General features: G+C 43.5%; 2 protein-coding genes across 2 annotated transcripts in view; both read left to right on the top strand.

Moving 5' to 3' along the window:
* The window catches only part of LOC133447752 (NACHT, LRR and PYD domains-containing protein 4-like), a 32956-nt gene extending 21540 nt beyond the window's left edge, over positions 1 to 11416 (top strand). Inside the window, exons 4-12 of the mRNA XM_061726479.1 lie at positions 190 to 366; positions 896 to 974; positions 1387 to 1594; positions 2085 to 3873; positions 4217 to 4390; positions 8584 to 8690; positions 10784 to 10845; positions 11221 to 11343; positions 11411 to 11416. Of these exons, the coding sequence (XP_061582463.1) occupies positions 190 to 366; positions 896 to 974; positions 1387 to 1594; positions 2085 to 3873; positions 4217 to 4390; positions 8584 to 8690; positions 10784 to 10845; positions 11221 to 11343; positions 11411 to 11416 (2725 nt within the window). The remainder of the gene's footprint in view (positions 1 to 189; positions 367 to 895; positions 975 to 1386; positions 1595 to 2084; positions 3874 to 4216; positions 4391 to 8583; positions 8691 to 10783; positions 10846 to 11220; positions 11344 to 11410) is intronic.
* On the top strand, positions 8604 to 15706 carry LOC133446723 (stonustoxin subunit alpha-like). Its single transcript, XM_061724737.1, has 5 exons — positions 8604 to 8690; positions 13293 to 13466; positions 13629 to 13799; positions 14313 to 14359; positions 14463 to 15706. Exons 3-5 carry the CDS (start codon positions 13783 to 13785, stop codon positions 15068 to 15070), a joined length of 672 nt encoding a protein of 223 aa, XP_061580721.1. The 5' UTR covers positions 8604 to 8690; positions 13293 to 13466; positions 13629 to 13782; the 3' UTR covers positions 15071 to 15706.
* The last annotated feature ends 1107 nt before the right edge of the window (positions 15707 to 16813 follow it).

Below are 16813 nucleotides of genomic sequence, written 5' to 3'. Positions count from 1 at the left end.
ATGGACGTAGCACAACACCTTACCTGAGGTCCAGTAGAACCAGTGCTATCTCTGTACTATGATTCATTCTGAACCATGAAAAACTTCAAATACATCATTACTATACAAATGGTGACATGACTGGCTTGAAACGACCTTTTCCAGAAGTTTAGATGCAACTGTCAGGAATTAAAGATTTGTTTTCCCCAGGTTTCATCAAGAAAAAGACTCTCATGGACCTGAACCTGAACCTGAACCTGAACCTGGACCTGGACCTGGACATGGACCTGAACCTGGACCTGAACCCAGCTGTGTGTCCTTGAAGAGTGATGCATCAAAGGATTTATTTATCGCTTTAAAAGATGCTCCTGGTTTTCCTTCAGAGAGGTGAGTTGTTTGTAAACGTTGTTTCTGAAAAACGTAACTGAGACTGAAATGTTTTCATCGTAACATGTTTAAAGTGAATATTTCTCTGTTTTGCTGCCGTTCTTAGATGGTTGTTGATGTTTCCAGAAACACAGCAGACTATAAGGGGGGTGTTGGAGTCTCTTCTGAGTGACTGTAGTTCAGTGGTTTGTACAGCAGGGGGCATCTTTCTGCTGAGGTTGCAACATCATTTAGGGAGGAAGTTTGCCTCAGGTGGACGGTGTTGCTGGATGCAGGAGTACAGATGGTTCCTGGAACCATGTAGACATTGATCTGTTGAGAAGGTGGTCTTTGTGGACACTTGGTGGACCTTCTTGTACCACCAGATTGAGAGCTTGTACTGGGAGTAAGACGTGGACGTTCTCAGTCTCAGGTGGACCAGAGAAACTTTAACATGACAGGAAGTCCTCTGGTGGACTGTTCTCATCCAAACATGACTCCATGGACCTTTAGACATTATGTGACCTAGTTCTTCATGATTCCTCCACAGAGTGGACCAGCAGATCTCAGAGTCCCCCAGTGGTCCGTCTGTCCAGCATCATCAGACCCAGCTGGACTCCGTCTTTCAGGTCTGTCCATGAACAACAACTGTCTCCATCTGTTGTCCTGATGTCCATCTGCATGCTGGTCTTTGTAGACAAGTGGACTGTCAGTCAGTCCAACATGCGTCTGATGTTTGTCTGCATGCTGGTCTCTGGAGACCAGTGGACTGTCAGTCTGTCCTTCATGGACCTGATGTTTGTCTACATGCTGGTCTCTGGAGACCAGTGGACTGTCAGTCTGTCCATCATAGACCTGATGTTTGTCTCCATGCTGGTCTCTGGAGACCAGTGGACTGTCAGTCTGTCCAACATGGACCTGATGTTTGTCTCCATGCTGGTCTCTGTAGACCAGTGGACTGTCAGTCTGTCCAACATGGACCTGATGTTTGTCTCCATGGTTTCAGTCTGGTTGTGTCCTTCATGTGGTCTTCTGTTCCAGCCGGTGGGGGACGACATCGTTATGTTTGTGAAGGACGAGCTGAAGAAGATCCAGAAGGTTCTGAGTCCAGATTACCCAGAATCCTCAGAGAGTCTGGAGGAGGATGAAGATGAAGAGCAGAAAAGCATCAGAGAGGCATTCATGAAGATCACAGTGAAGTTCTTGAGGAGGAGGAAGCAGGAGAAGCTGGCCGACCTCCTGCAGAGCAGTAAGACGTTTCTCTGAACATCTGAGCTGCTTGATAAACGACACCCAATGTCTCAGTAGAGGACCAACATTCACAGATCAGACACAACATTAAACCCACTGGAAGGTGGAGGAACTCAGCTCATCTTCTGTTAGGAACATCTCATTAATAGGGGCATTAATATCCCAGTAAAAAAAAGTTTTATTATTATTTTATTATTATTTATTATATAGTTTTTTTTATTATTTATAAGTATGGAATCATGTGGATTCAATATTCAGTTCCAGCAAACACAAAACAAACACAACTTGTGTGTCTGAAGTGAATCGTAGAGGAAACACTGTTGTTGTTCCTCTGATTGATCAGGGGGTTTTTGGGAGGAAAACGTTTCAAAACTCCTCATTGAACTGCTGATCAGTGAATGTTGAAATGTTGATTCTTTAGAGGAAGTAGAACTTGTTGTCGGCTGGTTTTATTACTAAGTGGTTTTCTTTATTTCATATTTATTTAGATACCGTCACTGCCGTTTGCCCATGCAAAGTTAAATTTCATCTGCAGAAGAAGTACCAGCATGTGTCTGAGGGGATCATTAAAGCAGGAAAGAAAACCCTTCTGGAGCAGTTCTACACGGAGCTCTACATCACAGAGGGAGGGACCGGAGAGGTCAACGAAGAACATGAAGTCAGACAGGTTGAAGCAGCTTTCAGGAAACCAGACGGAGCAGAAACAGCCATCAAACAGAAAGACATCTTTAAACCCCCACCTGGAAGAGGAGGACCAATCAGAACGGTGATGACGAAGGGAGTGGCCGGAATCGGGAAAACAGTCCTAACACAGAAGTTCACTCTGGAATGGGCTGAAGGCAAAGCCAACCAGGACATCCACTTACTGCTTCCATTCACCTTCAGACAGCTGAATCTGCTGAGAGAGAAGAAGTTCAGCTTGGTGGAACTAGTTCATGCATTCTTCTCTGAAACCAAAGGAATCTGCAGCTTTGAAGAGTTCCAGGTCGCGTTCATCTTCGACGGTCTGGATGAGTATCGACCTCCTCTGGACTTCCACAACTCTACAATCGTCAGTGACCCCAGAATGTCCACCTCAGTGGACGTGCTGCTGACAAACCTCATCAGGGGGAACCTGCTTCCTTCTGCTCGTCTCTGGATCACCACACGACCCGCAGCAGCCAATCAGATCCCTCCTGAGTATGACTATGTTGACATGGTGACGGAGGTCAGAGGGTTCAGTGAACCACAGAAGGAGGAATACTTCAGGAAAAGGTTCAGAGAAGAGGAGCAGACCAACAGGATCATCTCCCACATCAAGACATCACGGAGCCTCCACATCATGTGTCACATCCCAGTCTTCTGCTGGATCACTGCTACGGTCCTGGAGAACGTCCTGGAGAACGTCCTGGAAACCAGAGAGGGAGGGGAACTGCCAAAGACCCTGACTGAGATGTACATCCACTTCCTGGTGGTCCAGACCAAAGTAAAGGTGGTCAAGTATGATGGGGGGTGTGGGATGGATCCACACTGGAGTCCAGAGAGCATGAAGATGGTGGAGTCTCTGGGAAAACTGGCTTTTGAGCAGCTGCAGAAAGGAAACCTGATCTTCTATGAACCAGACCTGAGAGAGTGTGGCATCGATTTCAAAGAGGCTTCAGGGTACTCAGGAGTCTTCAAGCAGATCTTTATCGAGGAAAGAGGTCTGTACAAGGACAAAGTCTTCTGCTTCGTCCATCTGAGTGTCCAGGAGTTTCTAGCTGCTCTTCATGTCCATCAGACCTTCATCAGCTCTGGAGTCAACCTGCTAAGGGAACCAGAAGACATCTGGTGGTTAAACACAAGAGCTTACTTCTATCAGACAGCTGTGGACAAGGCCTTACAGAGTCCAAACGGACATCTGGACTTGTTCCTGCGCTTCCTCCTGGGTCTATCAGTCGAGACCAATCAGAACCTCCTACGAGGTCTGATGACATCAAACCATGAAAGTTCACAGAACAATCAGGAAACTATTGAATACATCAATGAGAAGATCGATGAGAACTGGTTGGCAGAGAGAAGCATTAACCTGTTCCACTGTCTGAATGAACTGAACGATGGGTCTCTGGAGGAGATCCAATGGTACCTGAGGTCTGGACGTATCTCCCCAGATAAACTGCCTCCTGCTGAGTTGTCGAATCTGGTCTTGTTCTTACTGTCATCAGAAGATCTGGAGGTGTTTGACCTGAAGAACTTCTCAGCTTCAGAGGAGTCTTTACGGAGGCTGCTGCCGGTGGTCCAAGCCTCCAAGAAAGTTCTGTAAGTACCAACAGACACATGTTGGACCTCTGGAGTGGAGGCTAGTTTCTGGCTTCGTCTGGTTTTACCTCCAGATTTCATGTTTTCTTCACTTGTTTGGGTCTTTTTTCAGCACAACCTCACATGAGTTTACGCTGGTTCTTTCATTTCCAGAGACTTTATTGACACATTGGACCTAAAATCACACACAAGCATGAACTCTGACAAGGAAACACTTTAATTCCTGTTTGTACTGGGGGGACAGGATGAGCTGAAGACCAGACCAGAACAGTTGCAGACACAACTACATTTTCTTCCAAAACAGTGAAATAACCTGGTTGTTGTTCTTTTCTTCCGTCTGCAGACTGAATGGCTGTAACCTCTCAGAGGACATCTGTCCAGTGCTGTCCTCAGTTCTCAGCTCTCAGTCCTCCAGTCTGACAGAACTGGACCTGAGCAACAACGACCTGCAGGATTCTGGACTGGAGAAGCTGTGTCCTGGACTGGAGAGTCCACACTGTCACCTGGAGTCTCTCAGGTCAGGATTCATTCAAGTATTTTCCAGCTGACTCCCTTGCAGCAGATAATTCACTTCAGTCCAGTTTTTTTTTTATACTTACATTTTTATTGTAGTTTTGTGTTATACAATACACATAATGTAAAACGCAACAAAAAATTCAAAAAACAAAGCAGTCATGGCTACAGGCATCCATAATCAGAGCATTCTATATAGGTTCAGTATCTTGAATTTTTATATCAGTGACTCCTTACGTATCTTTCATCGTGTCATAAATTATCCGTTTTCCCCATTTTTCCACAAAAACATCCCCCTTCACTCTATGTTGATAAGTCATTATTTCCATAATATAAATCTATCAAAATGTCATCCGCAAATAGACTTATTACATGTTCCTGCCCTTTGATGTTAATTCCCTTAATTTCTTCACTCTGTCGAATAGCCTGTGCTAAAGGCTCAATGTATAGAGCAAAAAGGAGCGGGGACCAGCAGCATCCTTGACAGGTACCTCTCTTTAGGTCTATTCTTTCAGTCAGGCTACCGTTTATTTTTATTCTGGCTGTAGGATTTTGGTAAATAGTTTTAATACAGTTAATTGAATCTTTGTTAAATCCGAGTCGTTCTAATACTAAGTACAGGGAGTTCCGCTTTACACTGTTGAAAGCTTTTTCGGCATCGGGACTTATCAAAATAGCACTGTTTTTATGCATTTGTATTGTATTAATTACCTGTATAGTCCTCCTTATGCTATCCTGTGTTTGGCGTCCTACAATAAAGCCAGTTTGGTTTTCATCAATTAGGTCACTAATACATTTTTCTTTTAGCTATGATATGTATATATATGTGTGTATAATGTATACATTTTGTAGTCCACATTAACAATTGATATGGGTCTGAAATTACTGCAATATTCTATGTCCTTTCCCTCTTTGGGAATCACAGAGATTATAGCTTCTTACCAAGAGGGTGGTAGGTGGCCTTCTTTAAGAGTGTGGTTGAAGGAAGATATAAGGAGAGGTGTTAATTCATCTTTAAAGGTTCTGTACCACTCAGATGGTAAGCCATCACTTCCAGGAGTCTTATTGGCCTTAGGTCTGGATATGGCTTTGGATACTTCCATAGGAGTTATCGGGGCTGTGAGATAACCGTTTTGTTGGACTCCTATAGATGGTAGATCAAGGGAATTAAGGAACTGTCTTTTTGCATCTTCATTGGATGAAGATGGTTGTGTGTATAGGTTTTTGTAATAATCTTTAAATATATTTTATATTTCTGTATCATTATGTTTTATTTGGTTTGAATGAACACCTTGAATCTGTATTGTGTTTAAAGCCTGTTGTTTCCTAATTCGCCTTGCCAATAGTCTAGTTCAGTGCTTCTCAATCCTGCTCCTCGAGTACCACTGTCCGGCATGTTTTAGATGTTTCCCTGCACCAACACACCTGATTCTAATTAAAGGTCCTAATTAGCTTGTCACCAAGGTCTGCACAGTTCTGTTGATGACACACGTACTTTTATCACGGTGTGCTGAAGCAGGGTAGCATCTAAAACATGCAGGACAGTGGTACTCGAGGACCAGGATTGAGAACCACTGGTCTAGTTGCTTTCGGCCCACTTTCGTAATATTGTTGTTTTACAAATCTGTGTTTTTTTTCAATCTCTCCCCTCAAGATGTTGTCTATTTCTCCCTTTTTGGATTTTATTTCTTGTAGGATTTGGGTATTTGGAGTATTTTGGTATTTTAATTCCAAGTTTTTTAATTCTTCTTTTATATTAAGAAAAGCAGCCTTTTTGAGTTTATTCTGTTGTGAGGTTATGGCTATTAATTTCCCCCGTATAACGGCCTTTAAGGCGTCCCATAGAATCGTCGGGCTAGTTTCTTCTGTATCGTTTTTTTCAATATATCTCTTTATTTCCATTTTAATTTGCTCAGTTATTACTTTATTATTCATTATGCCTACATTCAGTCTCCAGGTTGTATTCTTACGCCTGTTATTTAGATGTACAGTTAAGTGGACTGCATTGTGGTCAGAGATATCGGCCACTCCAATTTTGCATTCTTTTACCTTATGTAGGTCCCAGCTGTTCATAAATATATAGTCAATTCTAGAGTGGGTATTGTGTGTGCTAGAGTAATGTGTGTATTATTTTTCTCTTGGATTAAGTTCTCTCCATATGTCTAATATCCCCTGTTCCTTCAATAACGTGTTCATGAATTTAGTTAGGTGAGTTTTATTTCTTCATTTGCTTGTTGTATTTATATTATGGTCTAGAATTACATTAAAGGTATAGTCCGTAATGTTGGAGAGCTACAGGTAGTAAGATTTGAAAGTGGCACCTCCTCTAAGCCCCACCCCCTCCTCCCCCTCCCGTCAGCACTCCGTCCAAAGCCATGCCCCAAAAAACTTTGGATAACGCGCATTTGCAGGAGTCAAGTTTTCCAGGACATTTTGGACAGCACATTTTCAACAAAAATACCCCATGTCTCATGTCTGGTTTTAGGGGGGGGGGGTCAAGGGTGACTGTGCCCACCCAAACGTGCGTCCTGCCCACCCAATTAAAGTTATGGGGATCCTTTATTTTTTTATAATTACATTTTTTTATAAATATTTCTGATTGGGTGGGCACTGCGCATCATTTTTAGACACAACAATAAACGCATACCGCTAAGTTGTGTCTCGGCGGAGGGACCCGGCGTCCCAGCAAAATGAGCACAACAGAGAAGTTCGGAACAGCAGACAGCACACACTGAAGGCTGATTTATGGTTCCACGTTACACCAACCCAGAATAGTGCGCGTCGCCGCGTACCCTACGCCGTACCCTACGGCATAGCCGTGGCAACAGAGCCTGCACGGCACCGCAGTGCACCGGCGCTCTCCGCCCTCGCCGGGATGGAGACGCCTCCATCCCCACGGACGCCCATACTGGGGAGGTGGTATTTTTGGCTGCGTTTTCTCGTTTTCTGAGCCAATCTTTAGCAAACATGACTCGCGTGTGTGAAGTTTTCCAGCAAGATTTTCGACGTGACGAGTGCAAGCATGGGACAGAGGGGGGCGTGGGCGGGACTTAAAATGAAGGCATCTAATTGGTTCTTTCCCCCCTGCCAATCATCTGGTCCTCTGACCAATCCGTGCCACTCGGTGCGCAAAAAAACAGATTGGTCAGAGTTTTTACAGGATTAAAGCTGTCAGAGAGGTCGGATTTTTTTCTTTCCTTTTTCTGAACACATTATTCACTGGCTACTCTCAGGATGGAAGGACCATTTCACCCAGTATAACAATAAATGTTTTTGAATACGATTACAGACTATACCTTTAAAGTCCCCTGCACACATCACCATGCCCTCTGACTCAGATGCTATAGCCGTGAATAGAGGTTTAAAGAAAAGTTTGTCGCTTTCTGGTGGGGCATAGACATTGATTAGTGTGACCATCTCATTCTCTAATTTTCCTTTGACTATAATATATCATCCTTCTTTATCCCCAGTTTCTTTCAAGCATCTAAAATTGACTGAGTTTTGCATCAATATCGCCACTCCTCTTTAGCGACTTTGTCTACATGTACTGTAAAGTGTTTCTATAACCACATTTCTTTAGCTTTTCATGCTCTTCCTTTGATAAATGTGTTTCCTGGATGAAAATAATATGGGCTTTAATTTTTTTCATTTTCAAGATGACCTTACTTCTTTTGATTGGGTTGTTCAATCCATTCACATTTACTGATACCAGTGAAATATTACTCATATTCTTGTAAGGTAATACACTTTTCCTGAAACCATCGTGTAACCATGATGACTTAACAGCCCTGTAGGAACATTGGGCAACTTGATACGAAACAAGACCAAAACATAGAACAGTTCAACTTCCAAAGGTAGGCGCGTGCCTGTGTGCACGCCTCCCACGTCCACTTCGTGGGTTGAGGGGATATCTCATAACATGAGGGCCCCTCACTAGGTAGGTTTGGCCTTATTGTCCCGTATTGCTTATGCATTAACCTCCTAGTAAAAAGTACGTGTATATCTACCAATCAATTGTAACAAAAGAAGACCGTCACATAATTATAGTGACCAGTTTAAGGAGTGCAATCAACATTTAGCTTATTTATTCATCGTCTTGTCTTTAGTTTAGTTAGTTGAGTGCACTCACATACCCAGTTTGTCCGTTTCTTTTTCTTTGAAATTCCTGCAATCTCCGTTTATCAATCTCTCGCACAGCAGCATCCCCTGTGTTTCCGACCCGTTGCCACGGCAGCGCTCGCTTGAGCCGCTCCTCTGTCCTCGCTGCGTCCTTCCCGGGTATCTCCGCTGCAAGTCCCCGCCTGGTCAGTTTCTCCGCCGCCTCCTGTGCGCTCTCATATGTCCGCGGGTTGGTTTCCCAATGAATCCTGATTTTTGTCAGTGGTGTCTGGAAGCGTATTCCTTTCTCCTTTAAGACCTTTTTGATGCCAATATATTGCTTTCTTTTCCGGATTATTTCAGTGGCGTAATCATGGTCGAAAAAGCGCACCCGGTTTTGATACTGGATTTTTTCTTCCAGGCCTCATCCAGCACCGTCTCCTTTACCATGTACTGGAGAAAGTTTACAATGATAGATCTTGGGGGTTTGTCGGTGTCCTGTCTTGGCATTAAGGCTCTGTGTGCGTTTCTGTAAGTCCATGTCTATCGGCAGAGTGACCTCTATTTTCAGCAGGCGCTCTATGAATTGTGTGGCGGAGCTGCGTTCTGCTCCCTCGGTCAGGCCAAAGATATGAATATTGTTCTGTCGGTTTCTTCCCTCTTGGTCCATCAACCTTTCTTGCAATATTTTTTGTTGCTGCAGCGAGTGGAGAAGAGCATCTTTCACATGTATGTTCCAACTTTCTATCTCTCCAATTCTCTGTTCGGCTCCTTCAATTTTCTTGGTTTGTGTTGCCAGCTCCTTTGTTATTTCTGTGAGCCTCTGCTTAATGTCTTCTTTCATTTATTTTTGAATTTCCCTCGTGAACGTGGTAAACTCAGCTTTCAGCTCAGATTTGAAGTCTTGAATTTCTTTAACTATATCTTTCAGTCCAAAGCGTATCATTTCAGCAGCTTCAGCCTCCATGTCCTCTCCTTCACCCTCCGTATCTGTCATCTTAGACACTGTGTCGCCTCTGTCTTCGCTGGTCGGTTCAGACGGATTTCCCTGGTTTCTCAAATTCTTGTGTCTTCTTGATTTCCTTCCCCCTTCCATTCTACTTCAGACATGTCTATCTTTTTCTAAAATACTCGAGTTTGGGGATTTTTATCGACTGTTGATCGGGAGCTCGTCAGCTATGCTGCCATTTTGAACGAGGTCAACTGGAAGTAACTTCAGTCCAGTTTTACTGGTAGAACCCACTTCACTACAAACTCACCTCAACACTCCACACAGAAATCAAAGGTTTAAACCTCATTCCGGTCTAATAAGTACAAGATTGATTGATTGATTGATTGATTGATTGATTGATTGATTGATTGATTGATTGCTTGATTGATTGATTGATTGATTGATTGATTGATTGATTGCTTGATTGATTGATTGATTGATTGATTGATTGATTGATTGATTGATTGATTGATTGATTGATTGAATTGTTTATTTTGAACACATAAGGAAAAAGAATATAAAATTTTAATACAAATTCAAAACATACAGAAGAAAAGCAACAACAACAAAAACGTAATACAAACAGGGAAAAAAACTGTGTCTGAAAAGGAGCAGGTAGAAGTAAAACTTATTTAACCCTGCCCCTCTGTTACCTCTATTATGAATTAAACATAAATATTAATAATAAAAAGCTGCTAATTTACATATTAGGCTACTGATTTTCCCATTGGTTGTGCCTTTGCACCTAACCAGCTAACAAACACAATCTTTCCTTAACATAACTCCTCAATCAAATAACTTCACACAACTTCCTTTTTGTACCGTTTTTTTAAATTGATTTATATTTGTACATTGCTTCAACCCATCACCCAACCCATTCCATAGATCCACTCCAACAACTGAGATACACATGCTTTTCCTTTTAGAATGAACATATTGTTTTTTTAAATAAAATTTTCAAAAGATTTTTTTTTAATTTTAAATAATATTGATTCTTGATTAATGTAATCTTTATTAAGTTAGGGGAACAACACTTTCTCTCCATCTTTCTGGAGGTCTGCTTTAAAACCTGCAGTAGTGAATTAAACCACGGGGCCGATCTGCTCTGACCTTTGACCTTCTGTTCCTGAGGGACGACACCGTCCAACGTTGTTGACATTGAAGCTGTAGTTCTGTCAACAACATCATCCAGCTGTGCAGCAGCAGGATTTAGGATTCCAGCAGAATATCTCCTTCCACATGTTGATTCACCGGAGAAATCCAGGATTACTGCGTTTAGCGATGCTGGGTCACTGCTGGTTTTTGCAGCCTCTAGCGGCCAGTCGAGGAACTGCAGCGATTCGGAGTTCCTCATGAGACCCATCCCAGAAGTGAGATGGTCGGCGCTTGGTCTCGACCTGGACAGCCAGCAGCGAAGGACGACATGCCGTCAAACATGTCACTGGTCAGATTTGAGGTCCAGAGAAAACTCCGGAGTCCCACATTGTTTTGGTAGAGTTACATAGCGGTACCACATTAACTTAGTGTTTTAGTGACCAGGTACGTAGCCCCAGTTCACGGCGGTAAACATGTGGCCAAACCCAGAAATTGAGCGCTAATCAGTGATGCAGACAGGACAGACGCGCTACGACACACAGACCGCAATAGGAAGTGATGCAGAACGCCCTGTAGCATCATGCGGACGTGGTATCTGTCAGAAGCTGCATCAACGTGACCGTCAGTTTTTATCCTCTGGTCAAAAGCAGAACGTGAAGAATCATCCAGAGATGCTGGAGGAGGAACCAGGGATTCTTCATCCCACATCCTCACACCTTGGAGGTGGGAACCTCCGTCTGTACAGCTGTGTGTCCGCATATCCGTCCGTCCAGGTGAACATTTCCTTTTTGGACCAGGATGAGCCGACGTCTTCCAATCCGGTTTTCCTGCTCACCACAGTACTGAGACCGTCCTTGTCAAAGTGTTCAATGACATCCACATAAATGCAGACTGTGCAAGAACCACAGTGCCGGTACTATTGGACATCAGCGCAGCATCTGCTACCGGTGTTATAGTATTTTACTAGAGCCACTGGAGAACTGGGTCGGACTTTCTGGACCAATACTTGACTGGTTTGAGTCTCACTTAAAGGACAGGGACTACTTTGTGTCAACAGGTAACCGAGGTTCTATCCTAGGACCCTCGTATTTAAAGGAGCCGTCTGTAAGAAATGGCCAAAACTGGTACTGCAGTCACTTTCAAAATATTGTTGAGCGGCGTGTACCCTCCCCCTCCTCCCCGACCAGAGGTTGCCAGGTAGGCTGCAGAATGCAGCAGGAACGTAGGCTGCCATGGCTGCGATAATTAGAGCCGAGCTGGCAACCCGGATGCCGAAACAATACTGACTTGGTGATTGGGAGATAGGTGGAGGGTGGAGCTTCAGGCCAAAACAAAAAATGACAACATAAACATCAGTTGAGGGCTGCAACTCCTCTTTTTAAACTGGAATATCCTGGCTTGAGTGCTGTTGTCAGTGACATAAGTATTTGAAATGAACATGATTTTTAAATGTCTGTTGACATATCGGGGTCATTTTATGATTCGTTTTATTATTGCTCTTACATACAGCTCCTTTAACATCTACAAGCTTCCAGTAGCTCAGATAATAATATACAACAAGATAAGTTACCATAACTACGCAGGTGACACACAGCTGTACATTTCAATGTCACCAGGAGACAATGAGCCCATAAAAGTGTTGAGTAGATGCAGAGAAACAATCAATAAGTGGATGTGGGATAATGTTGTTCAGTTGAACACAAAAAAAACTGAACTAGTAGATTTGGAACAGAAGAAGAGCATTTAAGAGTCGGCGCACAGCTTCAGCTATTACAGCTACAAACCACTGATGAGACCTGAAATCTGGGTGTAGTCATGGACTCAGACCTGAAATCTGGGTGTAGTCATGGACTCAGACCTGAAATCTGGGTGTAGTCATGGACTCAGACCTGAAATCTGGGTGTAGTCATGGACTCAGACCTGAACCTTCAGAGACATTAAAACATGTACGAAGTCGTCCTTCTACCACCTGAAGAACATCTCCAGGATCAAGGACTATTGTCTCTGCAGGACCTTGAAGAACTCATCCATGTTTATCTTCCGTGGACTTGATTACTGCAACAGCGTCTCCACAGGTCTGACTAGCGGTCAATCACACAGCTGATCCAGAACGCTGCTGGTTCGCACCAGAACCAAGAACCTGGACCACATCAGTCCAGTTCTGAGATCTTTACATGGGATCCCTGCACCTCAGAGAATAGACTCTGAAATACTTCTGGTAGTTTAAAAATCACTGAATGGTTCAGGACCAAAATACATCAGAGACTTGTTACCATAGCAACCACCCAGACCTGTCAGGTGTCCTGGTTCAGGTCTGGTCCGTGTCCCCAGAACCAGAACCAAACATGAAGAAGCAGCATTCAGCTTCTATGCTCCACAGATCTGGAACAAACGTCCAGAAACCTGCAGGAACTGGAACCCTCAGTTCCTTTGAATCAAGTTAAAACTCGTTAGTTTACAGCCTTTGATGGATTATTGAAACTATTCTGCATTTAACTTTAAACAATGTTAATATTATTACTTACTTGTAACTCTAGTTCAAGTCTAACTTTTGTTTATTCTGCCAACTGCACTAAAACTCATGATTTTTATTTTTTCCTCTTTACTTTTCATGTTTTTAGCAGTTTGAATTGTTTGTTGCTGAAATCTGAAATCTGAAATCTGAGACACAACTACATTTTCAACAGTGGAATAACCTGGTTGTTGTTCTTTTCTTCTGCAGACTGAGTGGCTGTCACCTCTCAGAGGACATCTGTCCACTTCTGTCCTCAGTTCTCAGCTCTGAGTCCTCCAGTCTGACAGAACTGGACCTGAGCAACAACGACCTGCAGGATTCTGGACTGAAGAAACTGTGTCCTGGACTGGAGAGTCCATACTGTCACCTGAAGTCTCTCAGGTCAGGATTCATTCAAGTCTTTTCCAGGTCCAGAGAACATGCTGCTAAACATGTCTGCAGCAGGACACTTGAGCAGAGGACATGCAGCAGATCTGTGTTGTGTGTCTGCAGCAGGACACCTGAGCAGATAACATGCAGCAGACCTGTGTTGTGTGTCTGCAGGCTATCAGGCTGTCTGATCACAGAGGAAGGAAGTTCTTCTCTGGTCTCAGCTCTGACCTCCAACCCCTCCCACCTGAGAGAGCTGGACCTGAGCTACAACAATCCAGGGGAGTCAGCAGGGAAGCTTCGGTCTATACGGGAGGATCCCCGCTGGATGCTGGACACTCTCAGGTAGGACACTCTCAGGTAGGACACTCTCAGGTAGGACACACTCAGGTAGGACACTCTCAGGTAGGACACTCTCAGGTAGGACACACTCAGGTAGGACACACTCAGGTAGGACACACTCAGGTAGGACACACTCAGGTAGGACACTATCAGGTAGGACACACTCAGGTAAGACACTCTCAGGTAGGACACTCTCAGGTAGGACACTCTCAGGTAGGACACTCTCAGGTAGGACACACTCAGGTAGGACACACTCAGGTAGGACACTCTCAGGTAGGACACTCCCAGGTAGGACACACTGCTGGGTGGCGAGAGGGGTTATATGATGGTGGTCATGGTGGCACAGGTGTGGGGGTTTTCCTCCACCTCAGGTGGTTGCTCAGGGCTGTGGTGGGATGTAGCGGATACCGGAGTGTCCAACAGGTGATGGGGGGGGGGGGGGGGGGGTGGGGGGCTCTGACATCTCTGCTTCCTCTGAGAGAGACGGATCTGGTCTGACCCTCCTCCTCCTTCCAGGGTGGAGCCTGCTGGACAACGATGGCTGACACCAGGTCTGAGGAAGTGTAAGTGTGTTTTTATTCAACCATCTTCACTCGTTCATGAGTCCATCAGTGATCAATAACTGATCAATAATAACTGCAGCTGCTTGTTTGTTCTCTCCATCAGATTCCTGTCAACTCACCATTGACACAAACACAGTCAACAACAAGATCAAACTGTCTGATGACAACAGGAAGATGATGTTGGTGGACGAGGATCAGTCATATCCTGATCATCCAGACAGGTTTGATCACTGGCCTCAGCTGCTGTGTAAAGAAGTTCTGACGGGTCGCTGTTACTGGGAGGTCCAGTGGAGAGGAACTGTTTCTGTATCAGGGAGTTACAGAAGAATCAGCAGGAAAGGAAACTCTGATGACTGTGAGTTTGGAGAAAACGATCATTCCTGGAGTCTGGACTGTTTTCCAGGTGGTTGGTACTGTGTCCGTCACAATAAGAGAGAAACATCCATCACCTCCTCATCTCCATCTCCATCTTCAGACTCTGGCAGAGCAGCAGTGTACGTGGACGTTCCTGCTGGAACTCTGTCCTTCTATGAAGTCTCTGTCTCTGACAGACTGATCCACCTCCACACCGTCAACACCACCTTCACTGGATGTCCTGGATTTAGACTCAAGTCCAGGCCCTGGTCTGGGTCCTGGTCTGAGTCCATGATAAAATACGGGTTAAGGACCTTGTTAGTGTCTGAAAACTTAGTGTCTCTGTGTCCAGTTTAGTCTCCAGAGTCTCCTGTCAGAGAAACTGTCTCTGTTGGATCCTGGACTTGAACACTGGTTCTGTTTCCTCAGTGTCTCCATGATGATGATGGTGATGATGATGATGATGATGATGATGATGATGGTGATGGTGATGATGATGATGATGATGATGATGATGATGATGATGATGATGATGATGAAGATGATCACCTTTTATCTTTAGTTTTTGGTTTATTGTATTTTATTTGATCTTTTTTCACATTTAAACATTAAATATTTTACTGAATTGTTGATGTTTGATCATAAATTCGATTTTTATCTCATTAACTTCACGTTTAGATTCTTAGAATCTTGTTTCTTCCCTGAAACAAAGCTTGAGCTTCAAATCTAAACATTTCCATTTTACATTCAACTTTTCCAGTTTGTACAATATTTGATTGATTTTTCTTGATTGTTTTAATTTGATTCCTTCAGTTTTCAAAGTTGTTGATGTAAAAATAAAGTGAGAAGATGGAAATATTCATGTAACATCCAACATGTAAAAACATCAGCAGCATGTGTAAAAGTATTCGAGTACTCTTGAAATAAAAAACATCAACGTTAGAAACCGAGTGAAGATGAAGTGTCAATGTAATGCCTATTTTTAATAAAGCAGCAACAATATCCTTTCATAGTACATGTTATTTATTCTAATTTGTTTAGTTTAAGTGCTTTTAAGTCTCACGAGCCAAGAATTTTCTGTACATCACGACGCAACGGCAGGGGGAAAAAAACCCGGTAAAGGTTATTGTTTGTGGATCGCGTTATTTAATAGTATTTAAGAGAGCAAATTGAATTGCATTGTTGGCAAATATGGACCGGCAACCATATCAACTATCGTCGCCGTCGGCAGCTTTACTGGGAGCAGAAGAGGAGGCTGCTGAGCTGAGAAGAGTCAGGAGGAAGACGACTCTGCAAAGACGTTGCGCTATCCTAGCGTCTCTGGCGTTGTAAGTTATCTCACAAAGATTCCCTAAAGCAGCACTTTGTTTTCCATGATTATTAAAGTTAACGAAATGATTATGATACGGTTTAGAAATATTAAGGTATGAAACATGATTAACGGGATCCTCCCCGAACTGAGTAATAGTGATGCTTTAGATACACCCCTTTCATTCATACATTTCCAACCTTCAATCCAACTTGACATCTGACATTTGATAGTGTTGATGCTCCAGCACCACCTTATGGTGAAATCGTGCAATATTAGCCTTTGTCTCTGGCTATGTAAGTTATTATCTTATAAAGATAACTTAAAGGAGACCTATTATGGCATTTAATGTATATTTTAAACAGGCCTTGAATGTCTTAAAAACAATCTAAAGCTTGTTTTTTCTACATAAATCATAAATCCAGCCTGTGGGCCCTGTCACTAGTTTTACCGCTTCTAACCTCTTTTTCTGCGCCTCATTTTTAGGGAAGGGGGGGTATGATAATGAGGCTCTGTGCTGATTGGCTCCCTGAATGACGTGTAGCAGGGGAGGAGCATAAACCTCGCTCCGCCAGAGCAGCCCGAGCCTGTAAATAAATCACAACACTGAATTTTCACAAATGGCAACTTTATTGTTAAAAAAATAAAATATGAGTTGTATATAAATAACATTTATGCACTATTTCAGCGGACGGACCGCGCTTTGGGAACCAGGAAGTGGAGCAGCGCGCATCACCGCGACTTCAACCGGGGAATCTGACCGGTTCCGACCGGCCGGGACCGCAGGAACC

Source organism: Cololabis saira, chromosome 7, assembly GCF_033807715.1.
Source record: "Cololabis saira isolate AMF1-May2022 chromosome 7, fColSai1.1, whole genome shotgun sequence".
NCBI lineage: Eukaryota > Metazoa > Chordata > Actinopteri > Beloniformes > Belonidae > Cololabis > Cololabis saira.
The sequence above is the reverse complement of the archived record's forward strand: the minus strand, read 5'-3'. Positions and strand labels throughout refer to the sequence as shown.